The sequence below is a fragment of the Kazachstania africana genome, chromosome 8 (assembly GCF_000304475.1).
Source record: "Kazachstania africana CBS 2517 chromosome 8, complete genome".
Classification (NCBI taxonomy): Eukaryota; Fungi; Ascomycota; class Saccharomycetes; order Saccharomycetales; family Saccharomycetaceae; genus Kazachstania; species Kazachstania africana.
The window spans coordinates 519,662-544,501 of NC_018947.1; the positions used below are offsets into that span (position 1 = coordinate 519,662).

Below are 24,840 nucleotides of genomic sequence, written 5' to 3' on the forward strand. Positions count from 1 at the left end.
TATGTTATTTGTATACAGCTTCTTTTCTATAATGCACTGAATTTTAACTGAAATTTGAATTTCAAATGATTGGCATTCCTATCAGTCAAATGATAGACTTCCCTTTGTGAGTCTTCGCTCTCATCGAATGAACCCCATTTGAAGCCATTAGAATAACCAATCAAACTATTGAGATCATCAAACTCAAATTGAGTAGCATCTCTGGTGTTTTCGTAATGGCATTTAAATAGCTCATTTCTATCGTTATGAATACGACAGTATCCCAACCTTGATTTTAGATAGTAATTACCAAAAGGTGATTTAAGTAATTTAAATGTTGCGGGTGTTCCCTTGGCCAACCAATGACCATTCTTGATAAGAAAGCCATTATTTTTCTTATCATCAGTGACAATTCTAAGTTCACCTTTCTTCTCATCTGATCCATTATCGTCTGATGGAATATGCCCCTTCGGATAATACCTAATACCGGTTGCTTTACATTTAGAGAATGGTGGTGACTCCAAGGCATCAATGGGCACAAATTTCTCATTAAGAAATGGCCCATTCAGAAGATGAAAATACCAGATTTCATTTAAAACATTATTTGAATCACAATTAATAAACACGGTTTTCCCATTAAATTCATCCTTTAATGCATCTTGAATTTCCCTTTTCGTATAAGTACGATTTATACTGGGACTAATACCATGTTTTGCTAACATTTCGAAGCTATTTAAATCCTGGAAGAGGTTTCTTGTGATATTGAAATAATCTATAACACTTTTTCTCTTCCATAATTTTTCGTTACCATGACTATTCCATCTAGAATAACATTCTGGCCTAATATTTTTGATGCATGTACCATGTTTATTATATTCATGAATCCATAACGATTCTTCATTATTCACAACGTTATTTTTCCAATATAGTTTCATGAAATTGTATAATTCTAAGGATCCTTGAAATTCATCAGAGTGCAAAAGGTAATAAACATCATCGATAAACATATCTTTCTCACAAAATTGTTCGTATGAGCCTATACAAGTATCGGGCCACAAACCATGAACCGTGAAGGAATCCAGCGGACCTAACTCGTTGATCAATTCTGATGTATTCAAGTTGCGTTTCGATGGTAGATAATTCCAAAATTGTGACTGTAAAAAGATGCCTCCGGGGTATTCAAAACAGCATTGGTCAGGTACTATTGTCTTGTTTTCACACGTTAATGGTGGATTGAAGGGACAACTTGGTGCTATATCATTGACGTCTGAGTTGAAGATAGTTTGTAACGCTAATAGATTATGTAAGAGCATTTGTGGCATATGTTACAATTTTCTATGAAAGTCGATGGTGGAACCTCATTTTTGAATTCGGACTTTCCTTTAATGATAGTGTAAATCGTTGATATGACAACCCAAACGTAAGTAGAATGGTATATGATATGGCTATGTATATAAGAGTAACTGTATCGAGAAGATGTGGTACCAACGAGGGAGTTGGGTGGGGGAGATTAGCTGAAGATGGGCAATTTAAGACCGATCTGGGACGGTCGAAACTTTCTTGGCTTTTTAGCCTTCTGGTGACTCTCCATGCTTTGCGTACTTGCTTTGGGAAAGAGTGCATTGTACTAGATGTTGTCCTCTAGTGCCAGCTTTGTTAGTGCTTAGGATCAGCAGTAGAAGAGAATTATTTATAACCGGCTCGAAGATATGGTTGATTAGTCATGAAGAAACTATGGTAACCAGCAGACTTTCTGAATATTCTGATACACATATTTTGGTGATAGTTAACTTGAACTTGAAATTTGTCTAAAATAATAAATTTACTATTTAGTTAGTGATAGACAAGTTTAATCAGTTAGCGAGTGAATAAGTATTATAAACATCAATACAAACGTTAACGTCCGGGCAGAATGAAACAGCATGCTAAACACATGCCAAAGAATCAAAAGGAGAAAACAGGACAAACTGTAACTCATAATAAGGCTAGTGTCACCAGAAACCTCAAATTCTACCACACGCTAAGCCATCGACAGATGCAGCTATTTACTCTCGAATATTTACTTTTCCACACCATATCCTCATCAAGGTTACCTTCTCATACAACACGTTGACGGAAGGGATAACGTCTGACACGCTGTCTGACGGCTTCTCTTGGAGACGATAAGAAATATCCCATCACGTGATAGCCAATCTGAAACCCATAGGTTCAAAATTACAGTACTTATTTACATTCCATGACCTCTAATACGATTACTGAAGTAGTCCTGGATACGTGATTTTGCAAGTGTAATGGTTTTAGGAAGTATTACATGGACGACTGGGTTCAACCAAATACATTTAAAAACAAGAATTAGCAGCGCCGTGGCGCAGTGGAAGCGCGCAGGGCTCATAACCCTGATGTCCTCTGATCGAAACAGAGCGGCGCTAATTTCTTTTTTAAATTTTTTTCGCAAAGAATTTGATTTTTCCGGCGGAAAATTGTTTTTCCAACGCTCAAAATTGGCTGACTTCTCAGGCATCGAGAGAGATGAAGATGGTCAATTTTACGTACAAGATTGTACTGCCGCTTAGTAGTTCCAGTAAATGACTAATTTTACCTTGTAATAACGACATCTACGCACACACATATATATATCGCGCATCTAGACGGTTTCTTGCACTCGTCAGTCCCCAGTAATCTTTTCCGACATCGAAGAGTCACAGCAAAATGTCTGGCATTGAAGTTATAGAATCGAAAGTGGTACCAAAGTTACCCATCGTACTGGAAAGTAAAGAAAATGGAACAGAAGAAACAGTGGTTATAGTGGAGGAGGCTAGCTCTCCCAAAACTTTAACGAATTACCAAAAACATTTTAAAATTATTAAATTTATATTAAATAGTGTCTCCGGTAAAGATAAAATTGTTAAACTACTTAAATGTATACTTGAAATTTTACGAAGTTTTAAACTCATTAATGGTCCCTTTTTCCAAGCTGTTGCATTCCAACTGAATTTATTTAGATATTTATTAAGATTTGGTTACACACCAATTAGGCTCGTCGAACTGTTTCAAAATTTGAAAGATAAACAGTTAATCTACAATGAAAATTTTCTACAGAAGGTTATTGATCTATATTATGGTATCTTCGATGAATTGGACTTATTGAACAAATTGAAGATAATAAGATGCAGTCCACGACTCGCCCACTGGATTGATAAACATGAAACTATCTCATGGGAAATGGATATCTTACTAAATTTGAAACAAGACTTACAAAGATATGATAATCACAGCAATATATTGTTAAAACTCGATATCTTAAGATTGGTCTGCGAGCTTGTCACAAACACTTTCCCGACAAATGGCACCTTCTATACAAAGAAAAGTGGTCTCATTCTTTCTCTAATCTCGAGCATTAGTGGATTATCTAAATTCTACATACAAACATATAAAGATATATAAACTATTTATCACTAATTTAACGAAAAAAAGGTGCAAAATAAGACAAACAACAATCCTTCGGGTACCAAGACCATGTCAATCAATGTTATCATACCATACAAGACTCAGATTGAAATCGATGAGGCTAATCCACTCTTTGAGAAGCTTCACCTAGAGAATAACATTAATTTCATTAATTATGAAATATCAACTCCGGAGTCCTTTAAACAATATTTACAAATAGAACCAGTTCATTGTATCTGGATCACAGAGGATTTCTTCACCTATTTGGAAGGGATAAATCCATATTGGGACTATTTGCCCAGCTGTTTAAGAGCAATTGTTGTGCCATGGGTCGGTTGCGATTTCGTTGATATTAAACGATTAAGGGAAGAGAAAGATATTACGATTTGTAACATTGGTCCCAATGCCAATGACAATGTCAGTGATCTCTGCATGTACCTTGTCATTTCAACCTTCAGAATGTGTTCATTCTGGGAATTTTGTATAAAATTCATGGAGATGGGTAATATAATGGGTACTAGAGAGTACATTGGTTCTTCTGTAAGTGAAACTCAAGACATGCAAGTAGTATCCCAAAACGGTAGCACAGAGTTGAGAACTAGTTACAAAATACCAATAAAGAAGGACCATACTAAGAAGATAAACGTCGTGAATAGTTTCACAGTTGGAGGAAAAAGTGTTGATTCACCAACAGGTAAAATAGCTTTAATTCTTGGGTTTGGATCCATTGGACAAACTATTGGAAATAAGTTGAAATTAGCATTCAATATGGAAATTCAATACCACAGGAGATCCGGCCCAGTTTCTTCAAAATTGTTGGGTTATGAAGCTAAATATCATGAGTCATTGGAAGATCCTGAAACTTGGCAAGAAGCGGATATTATCATATTAGCATTGCCTGGGGGAGATACCACTGCAAATATAATTAATGATAAAACAATTAAAATGTGTAAAGATGGAGTCAGAATTGTTAATGTCGGGAGAGGAACATGTATAGATGAAGACGCCTTATTGAGACATTTAGATAGTAATAAGATCGCTAGTTGTGGACTAGACGTATTTAAAAGTGAAGAGACTACAATTAAGAAAGAATTTTTACAAAGATGGGATGTTACAGTACTACCACACATTGGAAGTGCAGTGTCTGATATTATGAAACGTTCCACTGAGATAACTTTACAAAATATCGAGAGCTTATTTGTATATGGATACGACGGTATCTACCCGCTAAATTAGTATTGCTTTATTGAGTTTCTAACCTCAGGGGAGGAGGGGAGGGGAGTTAAATCTTACAAACGCATTTATGTACTGATATATTTACTAAATCCATTCAGCTTCTACCTGAGCTTTTTGAAAAGTATAGTCCTTGTGATTGATCGTGGCGATACCATCTTTTAAAGAACATTTCCATCTTGCTTTGGTTCTGGTAACTTTTTCATAGAGACACAACATTAGATTTTCGTCAGGACCGTCATCTTCACCTTCAGAAATCAAATAATCATCATCTGAATCGTCCAATTCGGAACCAACTTCATCAGTATCTAGAAGTGCACTTCTTTTCGCTTTCTTTTCCTGTAATCGTATCTGCTCTGCTATTTTACCACTTGGATCGTCTACTTCCAGAGTTATTTCCTGTTTTGATGAGTCGTTTTCACCAGGACTTATACCATTTCCTTGAGAATCTTCATTGTCATTTTCCTGTTTTATCTTTGTCGTCGTAGAAGGCTCAAATATCGTATTATCATCCTTATTATTATCATTATTATTACTATTATTATTACTATTATTATTACTACCATTATTACCATAACCGGCGTTGTTATTATCATTTGGAGTTGGATTTAAATTTAAGGTATTACTCTCTAGTCCCGGTAAAATTAAACCTTGATCTAATTCACTCTGCTGTTGTTCTTCTTTAATCATGAAATTACTGTTATGCGTATCCATAACCTCCGTATCCCAATTGAATGTGGTGACTTTAGTCTCTGACAATTTCAATTTCCAATTTCGTTTCAAATCTTGTAAAGTTTGTTCATCAATACCTGCATTTTCAAAATCTTCTCTAACTTCGTTTATAACAGACTCCACGATGGACTCATACACTTTACTTGCTTCACGGTTCGACATTACTTTATCTATCGATCTATCAATGACCCTTTCACGCTAACGAACTCTTAATGTTGTTACTTCTAATAGTGGAACTTCTATATTTTCAAAGGTTGGAAAATTTTAATTTTGTTAAAATACGTAAACAGGGCGGGGTAACTCTCGTCACTTTTACTAATCAAAACGTTAGTCAGTTGCTCAAAATTAGCCCATTTAAACACCCCAGAGCCGCCAATTGGAGCTCTCCATATGGGCTAACACTTTAGATCGCTGTTGGCTGCCACTTTCCGCGAGTTTCTGGCACATTCCGAAGGTTCTTTACTCGAATTGTCATCCGCAAGGCATCGTACTCTGCCTGTTGTGACTCTACTCGATGTCTATCGTTGCTGGGATTACTCTTCTACGTAAATGTGAGTAGCAATTATACCATGCTACTACAGATACACCCCATTATCTGCCACTGTCTGAAGTAAATGTGTCAGAACAAAGCTGCCAACGCCTGCCAAAGCTTGCTGCTGGACTCAACGTGCAACGGACACTCATTCTTCACCATTTCCTTGCAGTTTCCCTTCCTGTATGGGCAATGGCATTGATGCTCACAGCTGCTTCGAGTGGTAAGTAAACAAAAGCCAACTTTTTTTTCCAGTGACAATTTGAGCTTCTTTCTGATGGAATAGCCAGCTAATAGAACACTCAGGATGAAACCATTGAAACGGATCTTCCTACCGAGATTCATCAGACCCAGTGTGCTCAACAGATTGAACACTCCAGAATTGCTGGAATCGCTAAATTTCGTTGCTAAATCGTCTAGTGGAATTTATCACCATCTGCCCCTGGGTCATAGAACAATTGAGAAACTGACCGATATCGTCCATAGAGAACTGCATGAATCGTTCCCTAACGTTAGTGAGTTAGCCTTGGCGTCAATATCTCCTCGACGTCGGTGGGAAAAGACCAATCGATGGAATAACAATGAAATGTACAGGCTTGACAATGATCAATTCTGTTTGGTACCCACTTGTGAAGAGGATATTACTAAACTGATGACTTCACACATTAAGAGTTACAAAGATATGCCAGTCTTGGCTTACCAGGTAACAAAGAAGTTCAGAAACGAGAAAAGACCCAGAAATGGACTTTTGAGAACAAAAGAGTTTCTAATGCTTGATGCTTATTCGTTTGTGGAATCCACAGAGGATGCAAAATCGATGTTTAATGAAGTCAACGAGGCATTCATTAGAATCTTCAAACGGTTGAAAATACCGTTTGCCAAAGCTGTGGCAGATAATGGCTACATTGGAGGCGACCAATCAATCGAATACCATTACTTACATGACGTTGGCGAGGACAAGTTGTTTTATTGTCCAAATTGTCATACTACATCCACACAAGACAAGACAGAATCCTTACCAGGGACAAATCTCAAACCTACGACCGACGTCACGGTGAAATATGCGTTAAACAAGAGTCATGATACTTTGTTCTGTTTCTATTTCCCATCAGATAGACAATTGAACTGGAATTTAGCTTCAATTGCAACGGATTATGATTTGGATTCTGCTTTAAAGGAGTTTACTGACAACAAAATTTTAACGATTTTCCAAAATGAAAATAACGACCCAATGTTCAATAAAGTCGTCAGAATGATGGATTCACGTATTTCTTCACGTTCCAATTTCCCTGATTTCCCACTAAAACAATATTTGAAGAATAATTTTAGTCAAATAACAGACGTTAATTTGGTTAATTCCATTGAAGGAGAAATTTGTGGATTGTGTGGCGAGTCCCCATTGCAAACTTCCAACAGTATTGAAGTCGGCCATACTTTCAATCTAAACACCAAATATTCAGAAGCCATGAAATTGAATTACAATAATGCAGAAAATACAACGGAAAATAATTTGGTGAAAATGGGGTGTTATGGAATTGGCATCTCAAGGGTTGTTGCTGCAATAGCAGAAGTGAACAGAGATTCACTGGGACTCAGATGGCCCAGTCCTATTGCTCCATATCTGGTATCCATATGCTCTCCGCCTAAGACAGAAGAGATGAATGAGAAGATTGTCAAAGTGGTTACTAAATTAACCGAATCATCTCAATTGGCCAACGAAATCTTACAACTGCCCAACGGCGAAGACAATAATACCACCCTCTTCTCCCAAATCTCGACGTCGCATGCCATAGGTATACCGATTTGCATAATAGTTGGTTCCAAGACGTGGCCAAGAATCGAAATAGAAGTCAGAGGAAAGAGACTCAAAGGTGACACGGATGCATATTGGAAAATCAAGTACAACCACTTGAAAGATCAGTACCAATGGGAAGTCTATCAGGAAAACACCACGGAGAAACATGTCGTACATCTCGACCACGCGAACGACGTTATCGAATTCCTACTGAAGGATATCTAAAAGACCTGTTAATAAAACGAAACTTCGCGCACAAACTCTATATATCATTCTCATGTAAATACATCATTTAAGCAAGATTTCAGCAGCAATATTATGGTCTTACACTACAAATTTGGCACTTATACCGTAAAGATGAGTTTACCCAGCTTTGCTTTTCGCCAGTTTTCTTCTATGAAGCGAATATTGTATATACAAAAAATTAAGAGTCCTAAGAATATACTTAGCATTGCTACTTTCATTTAGACTAGGAAATCCGGTATAAAGGACTGTATATTTGTTTATAAGCGTGTTCTATACGTGTTTTGTGGCTGTCAATATCCTATAGTACTGTTTACTTGGACGTTTTCATCAATCCGATATAGATTATTCAGGAAGTTCTCCTCTTATTTCGGTAATATTGAAGAAACGTTAATTCCAAGAAATTCTACCTATTTTAAGACTCATTTTTCGATTAATATCAAACGTTCAGGTGCATATTTGCTTGAGAGTCATCGGTGTATTACTATAAAATTAACATTAAAAGCGGTCCCTACCAATTCATTTCAAATCTAAATGAGTAGGCAGACAAGTGGGAGTGCGACTCTGGATTTGCTCTCACAGTATAATAGTTATATTTCTGAAAGAGATAAAGCTATAGAGGAAATTGAAAAAAAATCAGACTTTGATGATAAGAGACTCTCATATGATGACTTGTTCAAAGAAAACGTGAAATTGAAATTACAAGTTACTGAATATGAAGCTGAAATTAGCAGTCTAAAGAAAATGATAGACCTACTTAAGAAGAACAGAAATTCAGTGATACTAGAACAGACACATGGGAACACAGAAGAAGCGGAATTGGTACATAATGAAGTTGTCTTGCCTCCGAGATCTGCTAATAGAAAGACGAACGCAAAGGACTTGACCATTGGGATTCCGAACAAGACTCCCAAATCAAGTTTCGAGAGCTCAATTGAGTCAGTACCCAAAAGCTCATCAAGTGTCGATTTTACAAGGTCTAATGACTTGAAAACTGATGAGCCAAACCAGCTTAGAAACCTGTCATCATCTTCTAAAGTGACCACACAGAGCCTCGAAAGGATGCCCGATACGTTTTTTGAAGAGCCAGGGGCTAGTACAACGACAGTGGATCTGTTAAACACGGAAAATGACGAAACTTTACCATTTCTGAATTCAAAATCACAATCAAATCTATCAGCCAAGTCTAATGATATATTTGGAAGTCCCGCTGCTTCAGTAACCTATACGACTTCTAGAATCACTATAAAGTCACCAAATAAGTCTTTACGTTCTCCATTACAGGATAGATCCCATTTTAAATCTCCTCAAAGTGCAAACAGAATCACAGCAGTGGTTAATAATCAACTTCATTCTCCTTCTAAGACGTTATCCGAAGATACAAACTTATTTGCAAGATCATCTCCTCACATTATCAACAATATGACTAGTCCATCACAGGAGAGAAATGCGACAGTTTCACATAAAGATTTAGAGTTTTCTCCCGATGCTAAAGCTAAACTAACAACATTCAGCCAATTGCTCGATAATTCGTTTGGAGAAGACCAGAACTCTCCAGTCACAAATGGTAGCATAAAGGATCAACACTCAGCGACATCGCTTCCTTACGCACCAGCGTTACCTCCTCCAAAGTTCGTCAACTCAAATATGTCTTCCCCTGGCTCCAACCAGTTAGGATCTCCTGTCATTTTGAATAAAACACGTCCAATGATCAATCTAATGGAAAGTGGAAGTCCTCTTCCACTGGGTCTTCAAAGTAGCCCAGCTTCCACAGAGCCTCGTCATAATGGTAATGGCAACGGGACTATAGTTGTAACAAAAACCTTACTATGGATAGTATATCTGCATCTTCTCAAAGTACATACAACAACAATCAGACCAAAATTCCCATCTACTATCAAGTTTCCCATCCATACCATCCAATTCGGCGCAAAATTCACTGAAATAAATAATAGGCAACGCTCACCCAGCACAAACACCGTAAGATCTACAGCTCAAAGTTTCATGTCTGATATACCATTATTTGTGCAACCAGAAGAATTTGGTACCATTAGAGTAGAGGTTGTAAGTTCTTTATACCAAGACAACGAGACGGAAATGGAAAGTGAAGATAACTCGATATTAATCAGTGTAATTGACAGAAAATCAGATAAAGAAATGTTCAAATTTGCTAAATCAATCCAAAAAATTAGAGAACTAGACGTCTATTTGAAATCTCACGTTTCAACTTTATCATTACCATCATTACCCGAAAGGGCATTATTCAGGACCATAGTGCCGTCAAAAGTCGATACGAGAAGAGAAAAGTTGAATGATTATTTTAGGAGTATATTTAGCGTCCCTGAATATCCTCAAAATGTTTCTTTAAAAATTGCCCAATTTTTAAGCACCGATACCGCTATGAACCCTGTTGTTCTTGGTGATACCAGTAAAGAAGGCACTTTGATAATGCGAAGACCTAAAAAGACTTTGAGTAACAACACCTCATGGAAAGTCAGATATGGTATGTTAAACGGTGCTCAATTACAGTTGTTGGATAATGGACAACTTGCTGAGACGATACGATTAAGACAAGCAACAATTGAATTAGTTCCTAATATCCCAGAAGACAAGTATGGTACAAAGAATGGATTTCTCATTACTGAGCATAAGAAGAATGGGTTGTCTGCAAGTACTAAATATTTCTTGTGTAGTGAAACATCCAAGGAAAGGGAACTTTGGGTTGCAGCTCTGAGTGAATTCACGGATACTGGTTCATTATCTTCAGCCAACACAAGCCATTCAAATGCACCAACATTAAAATTAAATAAACCTACTGAATCGAAGAATTTTTTTGCAAAACCTGAGATATCCCAACCACCAGGTTTTGATGATCAAGTATATGTTACCGACTTGTCACAGGTTGATGGAGCTCATTCTCATCACTCAACCATAACAAGCAACACAGGCTTTGACACCACACTATCCTCATCGCCTCGGGAGCATGGCGAAAACAATATTGAAGACGACAGAGAGCTTAGACGTATCAAAATGAGAAGTCTTTTCCCCTTTAAAAAACTGACCACTACATCAGGTAGTAGCGGGGGCGACATATTAGAATCACAAGAACCTGGTCTTAAGTCTCCCGATAAACTAGCCAGCATATTCTCATCTCCAGTGAGCAAACATCCTCTAAATTCAGCTAATGAACCTGCGGTATTTGGAACATCCTTGGAAATATGTTTGAAGCTAAGTTCTCACACTTATCAAGGTGTTTTTGAAATACCGAGCGTGGTTTATAGATGTTTAGAATATCTTTACAAAAACATGGGGATTCAAGAAGAGGGCATTTTCAGATTAAGCGGTTCGAGCAATTTGATCAAATCGGTACAAGAGCAATTTGACAGGGAATATGATATCGACTTATGCTCCTATAACGTTGGAGGGGATGAAGAATCTTTTCTGGGTGTCAACACAGTTTCTGGTATTCTAAAATTATATTTGAGAAGACTGCCACATCTGATTTTTGGTGATGAGCAATTCCAAATCTTTAAAGATATTACCGATAACAATCACAACAATCCAGAAGCCATTGCCATTGAATTCAGAAATATTATAAAAGGCGGCCGCGTGCCGCGTGCAAATGTTTCTTTAATGTACTCACTTTTTGAACTGTTGTTGAGGATCAATGAGAACAGTAAATATAATAAGATGAATTTGAGAAATTTGTGCATCGTGTTTTCTCCCACTTTAAATATACCAATCACTATGTTACAACCCTTTATTGAGGATTTCAAATGTATTTTCAAGGGAGAAGAGCCTATTAGTAATGACAAGAGAGAAAGTTTAGATATTCATATCCCAGGCGTGTAGGTGAAAAAATGACGATGAAGGATTAATAATACAGCAAGATAATTTATATACGTGATATAAAGATTCAAATAATGATAATTGTAATTGTATTTGTAATATATAATCATAAAAGCAGTTTAATTAACAGCTGGTCAAACCACTGCTTCTACTGCTTTTCGAACAAAAAATTTAATTTGTTATTTATGGGAGATAAAAAGTCCAATTTGTAGAAATCAAATATGAAGAAAGCTGTATCGTGATAAAATGGGCGATAATAACAACAGAAATGTGTTAATGATATAGGAAAACAAAGTGGAAAAAAAGGAAATCACAGCTTTTTATGCAAATTTTGAACATGACTACCATCTACCACCGCTTCTAGTGGTGTGCTTTTTTGTCGAGATATGAGATATCATAGAGACATCACTATCATCATAGGTCGCAATACTAGTGTTATTATTGGCGTGTTGATACGTATTAGCTGTCGGTATAGTACGAGAGTTACGACTATGTCTTAAATGCTGTGTCGTAGTACTTGAAGGAATTTTATACATTCCATTACTTTGTAAGTGACGTTGACCGTTACCTGTAGTTCTTGATCTAGAAGAAGAGGAAGAAGATGGATTTTGTGACACCATTCTTTCATTTTCGTTTTCATTTTCTTCCTCATCTTGAATGATTTCTAAAGTTTCTAAATGTCTTGAAATATCATCGATGGTAATATCCTCCACAGTACGGTTGAATGTTTTATTCAACTCCTCATCATATACGTAATCGTTATCCTCTTCATCCTCGCTTGAAAGGTCTTGCTCTACAAATGGTACCTTATGTTGCTGCGCCTTATGATTGATCAATTGTTTAACAGGAACCCTTTCCACATTGAGTTCATTCTTTATAATTCTGTCGTTCATCGACACACCAGTTTCCCTTGCTGCAGCAATTGACCTTGTTACTCTTTGAGAAATAGTTTGACCATCGAAAGTTGAGTGTTTTGCTTTTTCAAGTTTGAGTTTTTCTTTGAAAATGACATCATCAAACTCTGGAATCATTGATCTACCTAGTCTGATAACTTCTTCTGCCCAAACTCTAATAACATCATCATTTCTCTTGGTCTTATAAGGTTTCCAAGTAGGTTTACAACCACGAACAATTTCTTTAACGACTTGTTCAGACCCCCATTCTTTTATCCAATCCTGATTTTGTAAACCAATAAGATGTGCAAAGACACCGGATGTTATTGCTTTGTCAGAATAACCACCTTCCATAATGGAGATAACTTTCCCATGACAATGCATCTGTGCTAACTTCAAAGCATCTTTAGTGAACATTGTATAGAAAGTTGTTGGAACGTTAACGCTATGTCTTTGCATCGACACCTGTTCGAATTCTGAGGCATCAAAACCGGAACTAATTAGGACTAAACCTTTATATGGTTTACCCATCGATGCCATCTCTAGTTTTGCAGCCTTGAAAAATTCATCAGCTTTGGCAAATAAAGTTCTATATTTGGAACGGTATAATTTAAGAAAATCTTCTTCTGTGGACCATTTAGATAGATGCACGTTCCAAATATTCAAATCATGAGAATTCATTATACAGGTTGAAGCATTTTTAATGTTTTCTCTTGTAGCGTAACCAGACTCTGTAGGGAAAGAATTAATATCATGCATTGAGAAATAACCAACTTTAGGAAAATCAGCCATTTTTTTCTCAAAATCATCATAACCTGTGGAATCTGCTTCATCAATGTAATTACCATCTGGTTTGAAGCCTGCACGTTTCCAACAAATATCTTGGGTTCCATCACCATGATGCAAATCAAAATCTAAGACAACAACATGTGTGACACCATAAGTATTGGCAGCATACTCAATCGTAATATTTGCATTATTTAAAAGGCAAAAGCCAGATGGCATACCTACGTGACAATGATGCCCTGGGGGACGAATTGCGACAAACGCTCTATTACATATATGTTCCGGGGAGGGACCATTGAAAATAGAGTCTACACCTGTTTCTATGGCACCAATAGACCCTTTCAGAGCCATTATTGTGTCAGAATTTAAATATATGTCACCAGCATTCCAAGACTCGGGAACTTCCAGCTTTCCCTCTCTTAATTTTGAATCTGCCTCGTGACATAGTCTTATAACCTCATTGGGCCATTTGGAACCGTGAACTTTTATCACGTGAGGTGCATGCAAGGAACCTAGTCTGTTATGGGATGATTTTAAAGTAAATAAAGCCGGGTACATTGTAATAGCTGCAGCTATACCCATTGAAGCAGCTAGCAGACGTTCTGGTCTCTCTACTATAGTCTTCTTATACGATTTAGAGACCCATTCTCTGGGGAAAATATGCTGTAAAGAGTAAGGAGACAAAATAACTATAGCTTTAGCAGACTCTGGTATTTGAGAAGCAGCTCTCGCAGCAGATATGACATTGGGGTTATTTTGAACGAATTTTTGAAATTGCAAATAAAATTTCTCCAAGGGGTCTTTATCTTGTGACATCTTAGCAAACAAAAATCAGTTAAAATGGTACGTAATTAATAGCAAAAAGAAGTACGCCTTTCTCTCGTTAAAAAAAGATATAGTAATTGTTGCCTCTGTAACTTCTTCGAATGGTAATACTCGAGTAGATCCACACTATTTAACCTGATGAAGTGTCAATTGCAGTATTTAAACCTTTTGTTTACCTTCTATATATATATATATGTATATATATATATATATATATATACATATCTACATATGTTTTAAGAGAGGAAAAAAAAAAGACAGTGGCAGTTTCTGTTTTTGTTTATATTTGCCTAAAAGGGGATACATCACTGTAAATGGAAATGATTACTGTATTAGGTGATCAAAATTCCGAGCAGAAACAAAATTAAGCCCTAATATAAAAATCTCAAAGTCGACCCATTTAAAGTCAAGCCCTAAATAATATTAGGGCTAAACCCTAGTTAATTTGCTACTATCCGGGTAAATTAAAGATGCCCAGTCAAAAAGCGATAAAATGATTAAATTGAATATCGATAAACGAGATAAATGATAATGTATATAAAGAACGAATTGTTTAAGTTTTAAGTGAACTTGATAGATTTTATACATGGTGATAGGACTTCACAGATTTGATAATAAAAGTAAATAACCTGTGAAGAGAAATCCTCGTAACATTACGTTCTTTATCTTCTTCTGTTTCATTTGAGCCATGCCATCTAAATACTATGAATTAGTCCAAAATTTAAAAGACCAAGATATTCTTAACCGTTTTCAAGAAATTATTCCACTTCCAGACAGACCAAATTCCAAAGCTAGTAATGTCTCGAATTTATCAAATAAAGAAAAGAAAGCTATGGAAGGTCATGATGAGGAACAAATTAAATTGATGAATGAAAATTGTATTATTATCGATTGGAATGATAACGTTATTGGCACTTCTACGAAGAAAACGTGCCATTTGATGGATAATATAGACGGTGGATTATTACATAGAGCCTTTTCATGTTTTATTTTCAATGATAAGAAGGAATTACTTTTACAACAACGTGCTAAGGAGAAAATTACGTTTCCTTTGTTATGGACCAACACTTGTTGTTCTCATCCATTATCTATCGATTCGGAAATTGGTTCTGTTGATAATTCTAGTCTAATTGAGAACGTCAACGGTGTCACTAATGCATGCATTAGAAAATTAGAACACGAACTGGGTATACCAGAATTTGAAACTGAAAATTTTGGTAAATTCCATTTCCTCAACAGAATTCATTATATGGCACCATGTAATGATCCTGAAAACCATTGGGGTGAACATGAAATAGATTATATTCTAATTTATAAAGTAAATCCAGGTAAATCGATCACCGTTAAACCAAATTTAAATGAGGTAGAAGATTACAAATGGGTTGATCTTGACACCTTTAAGAAAATGTTAAACGATTCTGAAAACTTCGATTTTACACCTTGGTTCAAAATTATCTGTGAAAATTATTTATTCCAATGGTGGCAACAACTTGACAATCTATCAAATGTTGAAAATGATGAAAAAATTTACAGAATGCTTTAACATCTACATATGTATATATATCGATATTACCTATTTATTTACAAGCAAGATAAATTCTTATTCCTATTTACGGCTTTCTCATTCCCTTTAGGGTCTCGACTAAACTGTCATACTCTTTCTTCACTTCATCAGGATCTAAAATTTTATTCTTCTTTTTCGTCCTAGAATTCAATTGTCTTTGTTGGTACTGATATGACATGATTGAATGCCTAGTGGATGCATTTAATGAAGTGTTACAACGTGCTTGAATTTCCGTCTTACCATTATCCTTCATGGTGACATTTTCAATGGTAAATGGGTAAACTAATTCTCTGATAAAATCACCTTTATTGTAAGAATTTTTTTTATCATTTTCACCAAGAGATCTAGCAATGAAGCCACCAATAGCTGCGACATTTTGATTCTGATGTGAACTATTTACCATTCTACCGGGTACTATATGTTTTGTAACAACTCCGTTAGGTGAATTATCCAGTCTTCCTTTCAGTTTGTAACTTAACCCACCGTTACCAATGACTCTATCTCTAGGAAATTTCAACCTCTTAGTGTTAATCTGCTCATTTAAGAATTCAATGGCCAGATTTTTCAAAGTTGTGGCGTTGAAATGTTTGAAATCAACGTCCATAGCATGCTTGTCAATCAACCACTTCTTGAAATCGTTTCTAGCCTGTTTGATTTGCTCAATTTTCCTCCTATTCAATCTTTCCTGTCCACTCTTGGCATCAATCACCTCTGTCAATGACTCGTATGAGGATCCATCCTTGTGAAACAAAGGATTCACTTTACCTGTCTGATACGAGGGAACCACTCCCATCTCTTGGAATCTAAGTCTAATCCACTGATTCCCACCGTTGGGCTCAAACTTGGTCATCCGTTCCAAAGAATCCAGAGCATCCAATTCAATGTACCTGGTCCTAATCTTCGAAGGAAGCGTAGACTTCAACCCCCATTCTTGATGCGAGAGAGTCGACGGTTTCGTCTCAATAATCTGATGTGTGGGATAGCACCTGCTCTTGGACCCACCCACACGAGGTCGAGGAACTTGTGACAGTTTAGTCTGACGCAGCAGCTGTGATATCGTAGACATTGCTTACACTTCTCTCTTTTCTTGACATGGTAATCTCATCGAAGCAAATTGTCCTTTTCATAAATAACTTTCTCGGTGACTTGCAGAACATATCACAACCATGCCAAACACTACAGCCAACATTATTAGTGATATATTACCATTATCCCACCCATAAATGACTGCATAGCATACCCACCAGCTTGTAGAAACGAATTCTCGCCCACTGGCACTTCGCTGGCACTTCGAAGCACTACACGTTGGACAGCACACTCACCATCATAGGCTCATGGCCACAGCCCGGCCTTCACCCTAAAAGACATCTTCCCACACCCACATCATGGCCTTATTCCAGCCAATCTTGACCTTCTTGATGGCCTATTAGTGATAGTAACGCGATATGTGCAGCATCCGGGTAAGCGGTCCTCGGAGTTCTCTTGGAATCCTATTAATCACGCTATAATTAGAGATTACATATTACTATTGAATGGGAGTCACTCAGCATTCAGATAAAGTCAGAGTTATACGAATAAGATATGTCAGAGTTACAAGAACAGATTGGAAACCTCAGCATTAGCGAGGACAAGAAGCAAAATGGTCAAACAGATCGTTCTTACGTTCCTCCTCACATGAGAAATAAGAAAGTGAGTAGAACTAGTAATAATGGTCCCTCCGTTCAACCAAATAGAGGATTTTTTAGCAGTAGACCTTCTCGTCAAAAGACAGGGTCGTTTTTTGGTGGTTCCGCTCCTCGCCAGGATGAGTATCACGGCTTCTCCAGTAGATGGGTCGATGGTAAGCATATTCCAGGTCCTAGAAATGAGGGGTTAGAACTAAAATTATTTGGTGAGGCTTCTGAAAGTCACGGTTCAGGAGGTATCAATTTCGATAATTATGATGACATCCCTGTGGAAGCCTCTGGTGAAGACGTCCCTGACCCTATTATGGAATTTACGTCGCCTCCCCTAGAAGAATTATTACTAGAAAATATTAAACTTGCAAGATTTACTAAACCAACTCCCGTTCAAAAATATTCCATTCCTATTGTCAGTAAAAATAGAGATTTGATGGGTTGTGCTCAGACTGGGTCTGGTAAGACTGGTGGGTTCCTTTTCCCCATACTTTCCGAAATGTTCATTAACGGTCCATTGAACGTTCCAGATAAATCAAGGAACCATTACATGAGGAAGGGTTATCCCACAGCATTAGTGCTGGCACCTACTAGAGAACTAGCCACACAAATTTTTGAAGAATCAAGAAAATTCACGTACAGATCATGGGTAAGACCTTGTGTTGTTTATGGTGGTGCCCCCATCGGGAATCAGATGAGAGAACTCGATCGTGGTTGTGACCTATTGGTGGCTACTCCCGGTAGATTAAATGATTTACTGGAACGTGGTAAAATTTCACTGATGAATGTCAGATATTTAATTCTGGATGAAGCTGATAGAATGCTAGATATGGGGTTTGAACCACAAATTAGACACATTGTAGAAGATTGTGATATGCCTGAAGTTCAAGATAGGCAGACATTGATGTTTTCCGCTACTTTCCCAAGAGATATTCAACATTTAGCAAGAGATTTCTTAAAAAATTATGTTTTCTTATCTGTTGGTAGAGTAGGGTCCACTTCTGAAAATATTACTCAAAAAATCATAATGGTGGAAGATATGGATAAAAAATCTGCTTTATTAGATTTACTAGCTTATCAACACGAAGGTTTAACATTAATCTTCGTAGAGACTAAAAGAATGGCAGATCAATTAACTGATTTCTTAATTATGCAAAATTTTAATGCTACTGCCATTCATGGTGACAGAACACAAGAAGAACGTGAACGTGCTTTAGGCGCTTTCAAAGCTGGAAGAGCTGATATCTTAGTGGCAACCGCTGTGGCCGCTAGAGGTTTAGATATCCCAAATGTTACATTGGTTATAAATTTCGATTTGCCTTCAGATATTGATGATTATGTTCATAGAATTGGGAGAACTGGTCGTGCCGGTAATACAGGTGTCGCAATTTCATTTTTTAATTCAAATAATACAAACATTGTCAAGGGTTTAGTCGAAATTCTAGAGGAGGCAAATCAGGAAATCCCACAATTTTTGAAAGATGCAATTAGAAGACCATTAATGTCAAGAGGAAGTGGCAAATTTGGTAATAGAGGTGGTAGTGGATTTGGTAACCGTCACGAGAACACGAGAGATTACCGTAAACATACTTCAACTCGTGGAGGGGCTGCCAGCAGCTCCTGGGCATCTACTGCTTCAAGGGGTGGTAGATCTGGAAATGGTTGGAACGGCGCTGTCAATGACAGCGATTCATTCTGGAACGGTGGTAAAGAGTCAGGAAGTTCTGCTTCTTGGTGGTAAATAAAAGAAAAAGAAAGAACGATTGCCAGATTATTGTTTTTTGTTTCATTCTCTTCTTCTACATATGCAAGTGTGACACCGATGGAAAAGAAATATCAATTCGAAACTAATCAAGTTTCACTGATTAACTTAAGTTGCTCTCACTGACAGGATCTAAAATTTCTCTTTTCCCTTACTCTTTTTTTTATTTGTTCAAGTTGGTTTTTGATACATTTGTATATAGAAAAATTTAGTTTCATGGTGTATATATATTTGTGTATATATTGTATTTTATTGGCAATTATCTAATAAAATTTCTATGGTAAGTTACAAAGAATATTTACTTATGTAGTGTTTCCACCGTCGTTGTGTACTTGTGCTGTGGTTAATTTACTAGATGAGAACGCAAGTAACCATTTTACATTGGTTAGAAGAAATTTCATGGCCGTTGTCCATTGTAGATTTGGCTCTCCACTAAACAATTTCACCGGCAATCCATTTATCTTTCCTCTAAACATAACGTATGGTAACGCTTGATTATCAGTATTATCTAAATTCGAATCAAAGACACTAGTAGAGTTATGGTTTGATTGGTTATCAGGATCGTTTGTTGGTTTAGTCACGGAGAGAGCTACCTGTTGAATAATATCTAGGATGCATTCCAAAGCTTTATCGAAACTAGTTTCTTTCCTGAAGAGCTTGCTAACTTTAAAATTATCATCATTATAAGCTTCAAAAATCGACCAATCTTGTAAATTATCATCAAATTTCAAAATCTTAGAGAATGAGCCCATAGGTTGTAATCTGTATCCGGTTAATTTACATTTACATCTAGTTGTAATGGTAGCTAACAGTAAAATGACTTGGCCTATGGCGGCGTTGATTTCCTTCCATGAAACGGGGTAATCACTATAACTACCCAATCTGAGTTTATTTATTGTTCCAAATGCACCATCATGTGAAATTTTGAAAGTTTCATTATAAATATTTGTCTTTCTCAAGATATCCAAATTGTTCAGAGCAAAATTGTATTGACTCTGTAAAATTTGTATTTCCTTATCAAATTCTAATTTTTGTAGTTGTTTCAAATTTTCGTGACTTAGTCTTTCATTCTCTTGAACCTTTCGTATCTGCAATTCTTTCTGTAAACTTAAAATTTCATTATCTAACATCTCATCTTCCTTTTCTAATTCAATTAATTGTTGCAATAATTTCTCCTTTTCGACGTGCAATTTTTCTGATCCATCCTTGCCGTTATCTCTGTGATCAGTACGTTTGTTTGATTCCTCTCTCTCCAATTTATTGAGAAATCCCGTATAAGTATCTCTTTCCTTAACTGCATTATCGTAGTCATTCTTCAATTTCGAAATAATGACTTTATAACAGTCCTGACATATTGGATAATCAATAGTACTTTTCAAAGAGAGTATATTGAACATATTAGTCAACGTATTAATCTGTGTAGACAAAGTCTTAGTAGTATCTTCATCATTTTCCATCTGAGCTTCTTCTTTATCCAAATACACGTAAGAGTCTACAATTTTGGCATTCTGATCCTTTAAACGAATATCCTCAACATTCTTAATCGGGGGTATATCATAATGAACCGTCTTGTGGCCCCGTATCACATAATCGCCTCTTGTGTTCAATAGTAAATTCTGTTGTGATGGACTCAAATTTTCTAATGACGAGTCGATCTGTAAGGGAAGATGACAATTCTGACACTTTAGCACATGTGACTGAGATGAATCGCTTGCCATAGTGATCTTATGTGATACCGTTCCAGCAGCTTTTGAAACTCTTGAAATGCCAGTAATTTTTCCCTTCACGAAAAGTCAATTTCGCTAAATTCGTGTCAATCGTAGACTAAGCCAATGGACACTACAAGACATAACAAACCATATATTTCGACATCCAGGATGTTTATCCACTAAAACCAGCCTCAACTCACGGATAAAACAACCTTTGTATCCCGCTAGAACGAATCTGCCAGCAGGAATCTTGCTCAGCCTCTACCAACCTTACCAGCATAACAATCTATTAACCTCCTCATTGTATAGACGAATACCTCTCTTACACGTCTTGTTGATTTTGTTGATCCGCCAAATACTCTTGACCGAAATGTAAACCTTTTTATATTGCTTCTTTAACTATAACAACATTAGCCGCCAACTTCAAAACAGAGAATATTCACTCCCCCAATGGACGACAACGAGAGCACAGTGGTAGCATCACCATCGCCAAAGCAACTACGAAAGCGTAGTGGAGGATTTAAGAGTCCTTTTACGAAGAAGAAGAAGCAGGAGGAGGGGTCAGTGCTTGAATACAGTAAATCGAGTAAACAGGTGAAGGAGTACACGAGAAACATTGATACGATGAAACAGGCTATTAAGATTCTGAAGAAATATGACATGGAGCTGAGGACTATGGAGTTGATCGACAAATGGAGGAGCATTTGTGACAGATCTATGTCATATATCCTCAATTTCACGGTGTTGAAGATAAACAAGCTAGGTGGGTACGAAGAGTATAAGAAGAGGGAGATAGGTATGGAAAAGGCGAAGATCGAGTATCAGATGGATACTAGCTTCCAAGAGGAAGTCGATACAGTGTTAGAATCCGAAGAGTTCAAATCGTTATCTGTAGACGAACAGACGGAATACAGAGATCAAATCGATGGTAAAATCAATGAAATGGAATCCTGGAAAACCAGCCAATTACAGAAATTGGACTTGCAATTGGAAAATTGTCAAGGAAAGGAAATGGACATGCTTGAATTGTCTAAAAAACTCAATGTTGATTACAATCTGATATACCCCATGTAAACGTTTTCCTTTCATTTTCTTTTGCAATATGGAATTTGACAAAAAAAAAAAGCTGGCAATAAAAAAAAAAATTGATGCTAGAGATTAAACTGTAATATAATCAAGGTTCAGAAGGATTATTTAATAGTATTGCAATGAGTTCTGACCTTCTGAGGCACACCGTCAACCAGTATTTGGAAGAACTTCCGCAGCAGGTGCAAACAAGACTGTATGAGTCTCCTGCAACATGTTTAGCAATTTATAGATTGTTACCACAATTATCAAAATTCTTCGTAATGGCAATGGTTTTCAATGAAAATGATGTATCGCTGCGTGATTTGGATAGATGGGTCAAGACAAATGGTAAATTACAATTCCAAGAGGCTATCAAATCTATGAAATCTTTACATTTAATAATACCAAGTAAAGGTAACGGTACTCTGATGATTAGTTTGAATCCTACTTTTAAAGAAAGCTTTAGAAATGCCTTGACAGGGGGTGAAATTAATAATTCGTTCGGTATTGTCGTCGATAATGAAGCGGAACAAAGTAGAATCACATTAAATTTCCTTGACGAATATTCTGCAAATAAATGGGAAACTATCTTACATTTCATGGTGGGTACTCCCTTGGCCAATATACCATCCCATAATGTTTTAAATTTACTGAAAAATAGTAGATTGATGGAAGAAGCTGATAAAACAGGCACATTGAAAATCACAAATGAGGGTTTTCAATTTCTGTTGCAAGAAATAAATTCACAAATTTGGACTCTATTATTACAATATTTGAAAATGTCTGAATCGTTACAAATGGATCCTGTGGAAGTTTTAAACTTTATTTTCATGCTTGGTGCTTTGGAAATTGGGAAGGCATACAGTATTGATGGATTAACTGAAACTCAAAAGACAATGTTAAGAGATTTTAGAGACTACGGTATAATATTCCAAAAAAATCTTACATCTAAGTCATTCTACCCAACCAATCTTGCGATTATGTTGACTTCAGATACAAGAAGTATACTGAGAACAGCGTCAGGTGCCATGGATAGTGTATTAAGGCAAAATAAAGAGGATTCCAAGAAGCAAACTTCTGGTGACAATGTTACAGAGGATACAGCAAATGATATAGAACAGATCGGGCTGGAAAATCAAGAAGGTAGAGATGGCTCCTTAATTATTGAAACGAATTTCAAATTATATTCATATTCAAATTCACCTTTACAGATTGCAATCTTAAGTTTATTCGTACATTTGAAATCAAGATTTGTGAATATGGTAACGGGACAAATAACAAGAGAATCCATCAGAAGAGCATTGGTTAATGGTATTACAGCAGATCAGATTATTGCATATTTAGAAACTCATGCACATCCACGAATGCGAAGATTAGCAGAAGAAAAATTAGAGAAAAAATTAGAATTAGATCCAAATAGTAAAGACACTTTACAAATTTTACCTCCAACTGTTGTTGATCAAATTAAATTATGGCAATTAGAACTAGATAGAGTCATAACATACGATGGGTCATTATATTCAGATTTTGAAAATAGTACAGAATATAATATGCTGAGTAAATATGCCCAAGATATTGGCGTGTTAATATGGAAGGATGACAAGAAGAGAAAGTTTTTTGTATCGAAAGAAGGTAACACACAGGTGCTGGACTACGCTAAAAGGAAATTGAAAAAGAAAGCTTGAATTTGCGTCCACTTAATTATATATTGCATGAATAGTTTTGATTTAATACACTAAATAATTAACTAATTGAATTGAAATGATTATAATAGAAAGCCTTTTCAATTTAACAAAATATATATTCTTTCCAGGGAGAGAAAGTGGAAAAATAAATGCGCAAGCCCGGAATCGAACCGGGGGCCCAACGATGGCAACGTTGGATTTTACCACTAAACCACTTGCGCTCTAATTTGTTGTGTTCATAAATCGATGAAGACTATTAGAGAAGGATACAACAATGACAAATTAAAATCATAATATAAAGTAATATAAAGTGATACAAACTTTGATCAAACTTCAGTCTTCACCTGAGTATTTATACCTTTTCCAACACATTTTGAATTATGCCAATTATCATGTTATAGATTTATGAGTCAATACGTTATCGTGTTTATCACACCATAATTATTGTTCATATTTTCTATAACATTCTAAATTAGTCATGCTAACTATCAAAACATTGAAATGTCGGTATATTGCCATTTCCAGCATTATTTGGTATAACCACTGATTAATAAGAATTATTTTAATTATTTGACTGACATCCACAACGAACAATATTAACGAAAATAATATAAAGGGATCATCCTCTGATCTTCCTTCACGTCACTATTTTCAAGACCAACAGCCAAACTATTTGACCTAATAGCAAATACTCAACCGAATAATGGGGCATAAAAAAACATTCTGCATATCATAGGAAAATAAAGGCGGGAAGATATTGTGATGGCTATAACACCATTGCACAAAAGGCCAAACCAGATGATTATGGATTTATGAAGGTACTAGAATAGGAAGCCCTAATAAAGGTACACTATCATAGTAATTGGATCAATCAATACATGTGATAAGTAAAATATCGGCAATTTGAGGGGTAGCGATCGTCTTGTAGCAAAGAAACAGTTCTTTCTCTGCTGAAGACAAAAATACTTTCTTAAGGGCTTCACAAAAATTTGACTGGTGAAGTTATTAATTATTGAATCTTACTTTACTCCAGCTTGCTAATAATAACATAGCTAAAACGAC

General features: G+C 36.3%; 13 protein-coding genes and 2 non-coding genes across 15 annotated transcripts; 9 read left to right on the forward strand and 6 right to left on the reverse strand.

Annotated features, from left to right (window-relative positions):
* Positions 1 to 26: 26 nt before the first annotated feature.
* Positions 27 to 1,301, reverse strand: RNY1 (ribonuclease T2; the record flags this gene model as incomplete). The annotated part of the gene is made up of 1 exon (XM_003958768.1): positions 27 to 1,301. The coding sequence occupies one exon, from the start codon at positions 1,299 to 1,301 to the stop codon at positions 27 to 29; it is 1,275 nt and encodes a 424-aa protein (XP_003958817.1).
* A 1,035-nt stretch (positions 1,302 to 2,336) lies between these two features.
* On the forward strand, positions 2,337 to 2,408 carry KAFR0Htrna6M. Its single transcript has one exon. It is a non-coding gene; the product is annotated as a tRNA-Met (tRNA).
* Positions 2,409 to 2,688: 280 nt separating this feature from the next.
* PEX25 (Pex25p) lies at positions 2,689 to 3,423 on the forward strand (the record flags this gene model as incomplete). Its single annotated transcript, XM_003958769.1, has 1 exon — positions 2,689 to 3,423. The coding sequence occupies one exon, from the start codon at positions 2,689 to 2,691 to the stop codon at positions 3,421 to 3,423; it is 735 nt and encodes a 244-aa protein (XP_003958818.1).
* Positions 3,424 to 3,495: 72 nt separating this feature from the next.
* KAFR0H02750 (glyoxylate reductase) lies at positions 3,496 to 4,662 on the forward strand (the record flags this gene model as incomplete). Its single annotated transcript, XM_003958770.1, has 1 exon — positions 3,496 to 4,662. One exon carries the CDS (start codon positions 3,496 to 3,498, stop codon positions 4,660 to 4,662), a length of 1,167 nt encoding a protein of 388 aa, XP_003958819.1.
* An 84-nt stretch (positions 4,663 to 4,746) lies between these two features.
* On the reverse strand, positions 4,747 to 5,553 carry TOA1 (transcription initiation factor IIA large subunit; the record flags this gene model as incomplete). Its single annotated transcript, XM_003958771.1, has 1 exon — positions 4,747 to 5,553. One exon carries the CDS (start codon positions 5,551 to 5,553, stop codon positions 4,747 to 4,749), a length of 807 nt encoding a protein of 268 aa, XP_003958820.1.
* Positions 5,554 to 6,230: 677 nt separating this feature from the next.
* Positions 6,231 to 7,943, forward strand: AIM10 (putative proline--tRNA ligase AIM10; the record flags this gene model as incomplete). Its single annotated transcript, XM_003958772.1, has 1 exon — positions 6,231 to 7,943. The coding sequence occupies one exon, from the start codon at positions 6,231 to 6,233 to the stop codon at positions 7,941 to 7,943; it is 1,713 nt and encodes a 570-aa protein (XP_003958821.1).
* A 552-nt stretch (positions 7,944 to 8,495) lies between these two features.
* On the forward strand, positions 8,496 to 11,813 carry BEM3 (GTPase-activating protein BEM3; the record flags this gene model as incomplete). Its single annotated transcript, XM_003958773.1, has 1 exon — positions 8,496 to 11,813. The coding sequence occupies one exon, from the start codon at positions 8,496 to 8,498 to the stop codon at positions 11,811 to 11,813; it is 3,318 nt and encodes a 1,105-aa protein (XP_003958822.1).
* Positions 11,814 to 12,151: 338 nt separating this feature from the next.
* Positions 12,152 to 14,305, reverse strand: HOS3 (histone deacetylase; the record flags this gene model as incomplete). The annotated part of the gene is made up of 1 exon (XM_003958774.1): positions 12,152 to 14,305. The coding sequence occupies one exon, from the start codon at positions 14,303 to 14,305 to the stop codon at positions 12,152 to 12,154; it is 2,154 nt and encodes a 717-aa protein (XP_003958823.1).
* Positions 14,306 to 15,002: 697 nt separating this feature from the next.
* IDI1 (isopentenyl-diphosphate delta-isomerase IDI1) lies at positions 15,003 to 15,857 on the forward strand (the record flags this gene model as incomplete). Its single annotated transcript, XM_003958775.1, has 1 exon — positions 15,003 to 15,857. The coding sequence occupies one exon, from the start codon at positions 15,003 to 15,005 to the stop codon at positions 15,855 to 15,857; it is 855 nt and encodes a 284-aa protein (XP_003958824.1).
* Positions 15,858 to 15,924: 67 nt separating this feature from the next.
* On the reverse strand, positions 15,925 to 16,944 carry MRP51 (mitochondrial 37S ribosomal protein bS1m; the record flags this gene model as incomplete). The annotated part of the gene is made up of 1 exon (XM_003958776.1): positions 15,925 to 16,944. The coding sequence occupies one exon, from the start codon at positions 16,942 to 16,944 to the stop codon at positions 15,925 to 15,927; it is 1,020 nt and encodes a 339-aa protein (XP_003958825.1).
* A 515-nt stretch (positions 16,945 to 17,459) lies between these two features.
* Positions 17,460 to 19,295, forward strand: DBP1 (putative DEAD-box ATP-dependent RNA helicase DBP1; the record flags this gene model as incomplete). The annotated part of the gene is made up of 1 exon (XM_003958777.1): positions 17,460 to 19,295. The coding sequence occupies one exon, from the start codon at positions 17,460 to 17,462 to the stop codon at positions 19,293 to 19,295; it is 1,836 nt and encodes a 611-aa protein (XP_003958826.1).
* Positions 19,296 to 19,618: 323 nt separating this feature from the next.
* Positions 19,619 to 21,034, reverse strand: VPS30 (beclin 1; the record flags this gene model as incomplete). The annotated part of the gene is made up of 1 exon (XM_003958778.1): positions 19,619 to 21,034. The coding sequence occupies one exon, from the start codon at positions 21,032 to 21,034 to the stop codon at positions 19,619 to 19,621; it is 1,416 nt and encodes a 471-aa protein (XP_003958827.1).
* A 441-nt stretch (positions 21,035 to 21,475) lies between these two features.
* Positions 21,476 to 22,099, forward strand: MEI5 (Mei5p; the record flags this gene model as incomplete). The annotated part of the gene is made up of 1 exon (XM_003958779.1): positions 21,476 to 22,099. One exon carries the CDS (start codon positions 21,476 to 21,478, stop codon positions 22,097 to 22,099), a length of 624 nt encoding a protein of 207 aa, XP_003958828.1.
* Positions 22,100 to 22,233: 134 nt separating this feature from the next.
* On the forward strand, positions 22,234 to 23,778 carry TFB2 (TFIIH/NER complex subunit TFB2; the record flags this gene model as incomplete). The annotated part of the gene is made up of 1 exon (XM_003958780.1): positions 22,234 to 23,778. The coding sequence occupies one exon, from the start codon at positions 22,234 to 22,236 to the stop codon at positions 23,776 to 23,778; it is 1,545 nt and encodes a 514-aa protein (XP_003958829.1).
* A 150-nt stretch (positions 23,779 to 23,928) lies between these two features.
* KAFR0Htrna14G lies at positions 23,929 to 23,999 on the reverse strand. Its single transcript has one exon. It is a non-coding gene; the product is annotated as a tRNA-Gly (tRNA).
* Between the last annotated feature and the right edge of the window lie 841 nt (positions 24,000 to 24,840).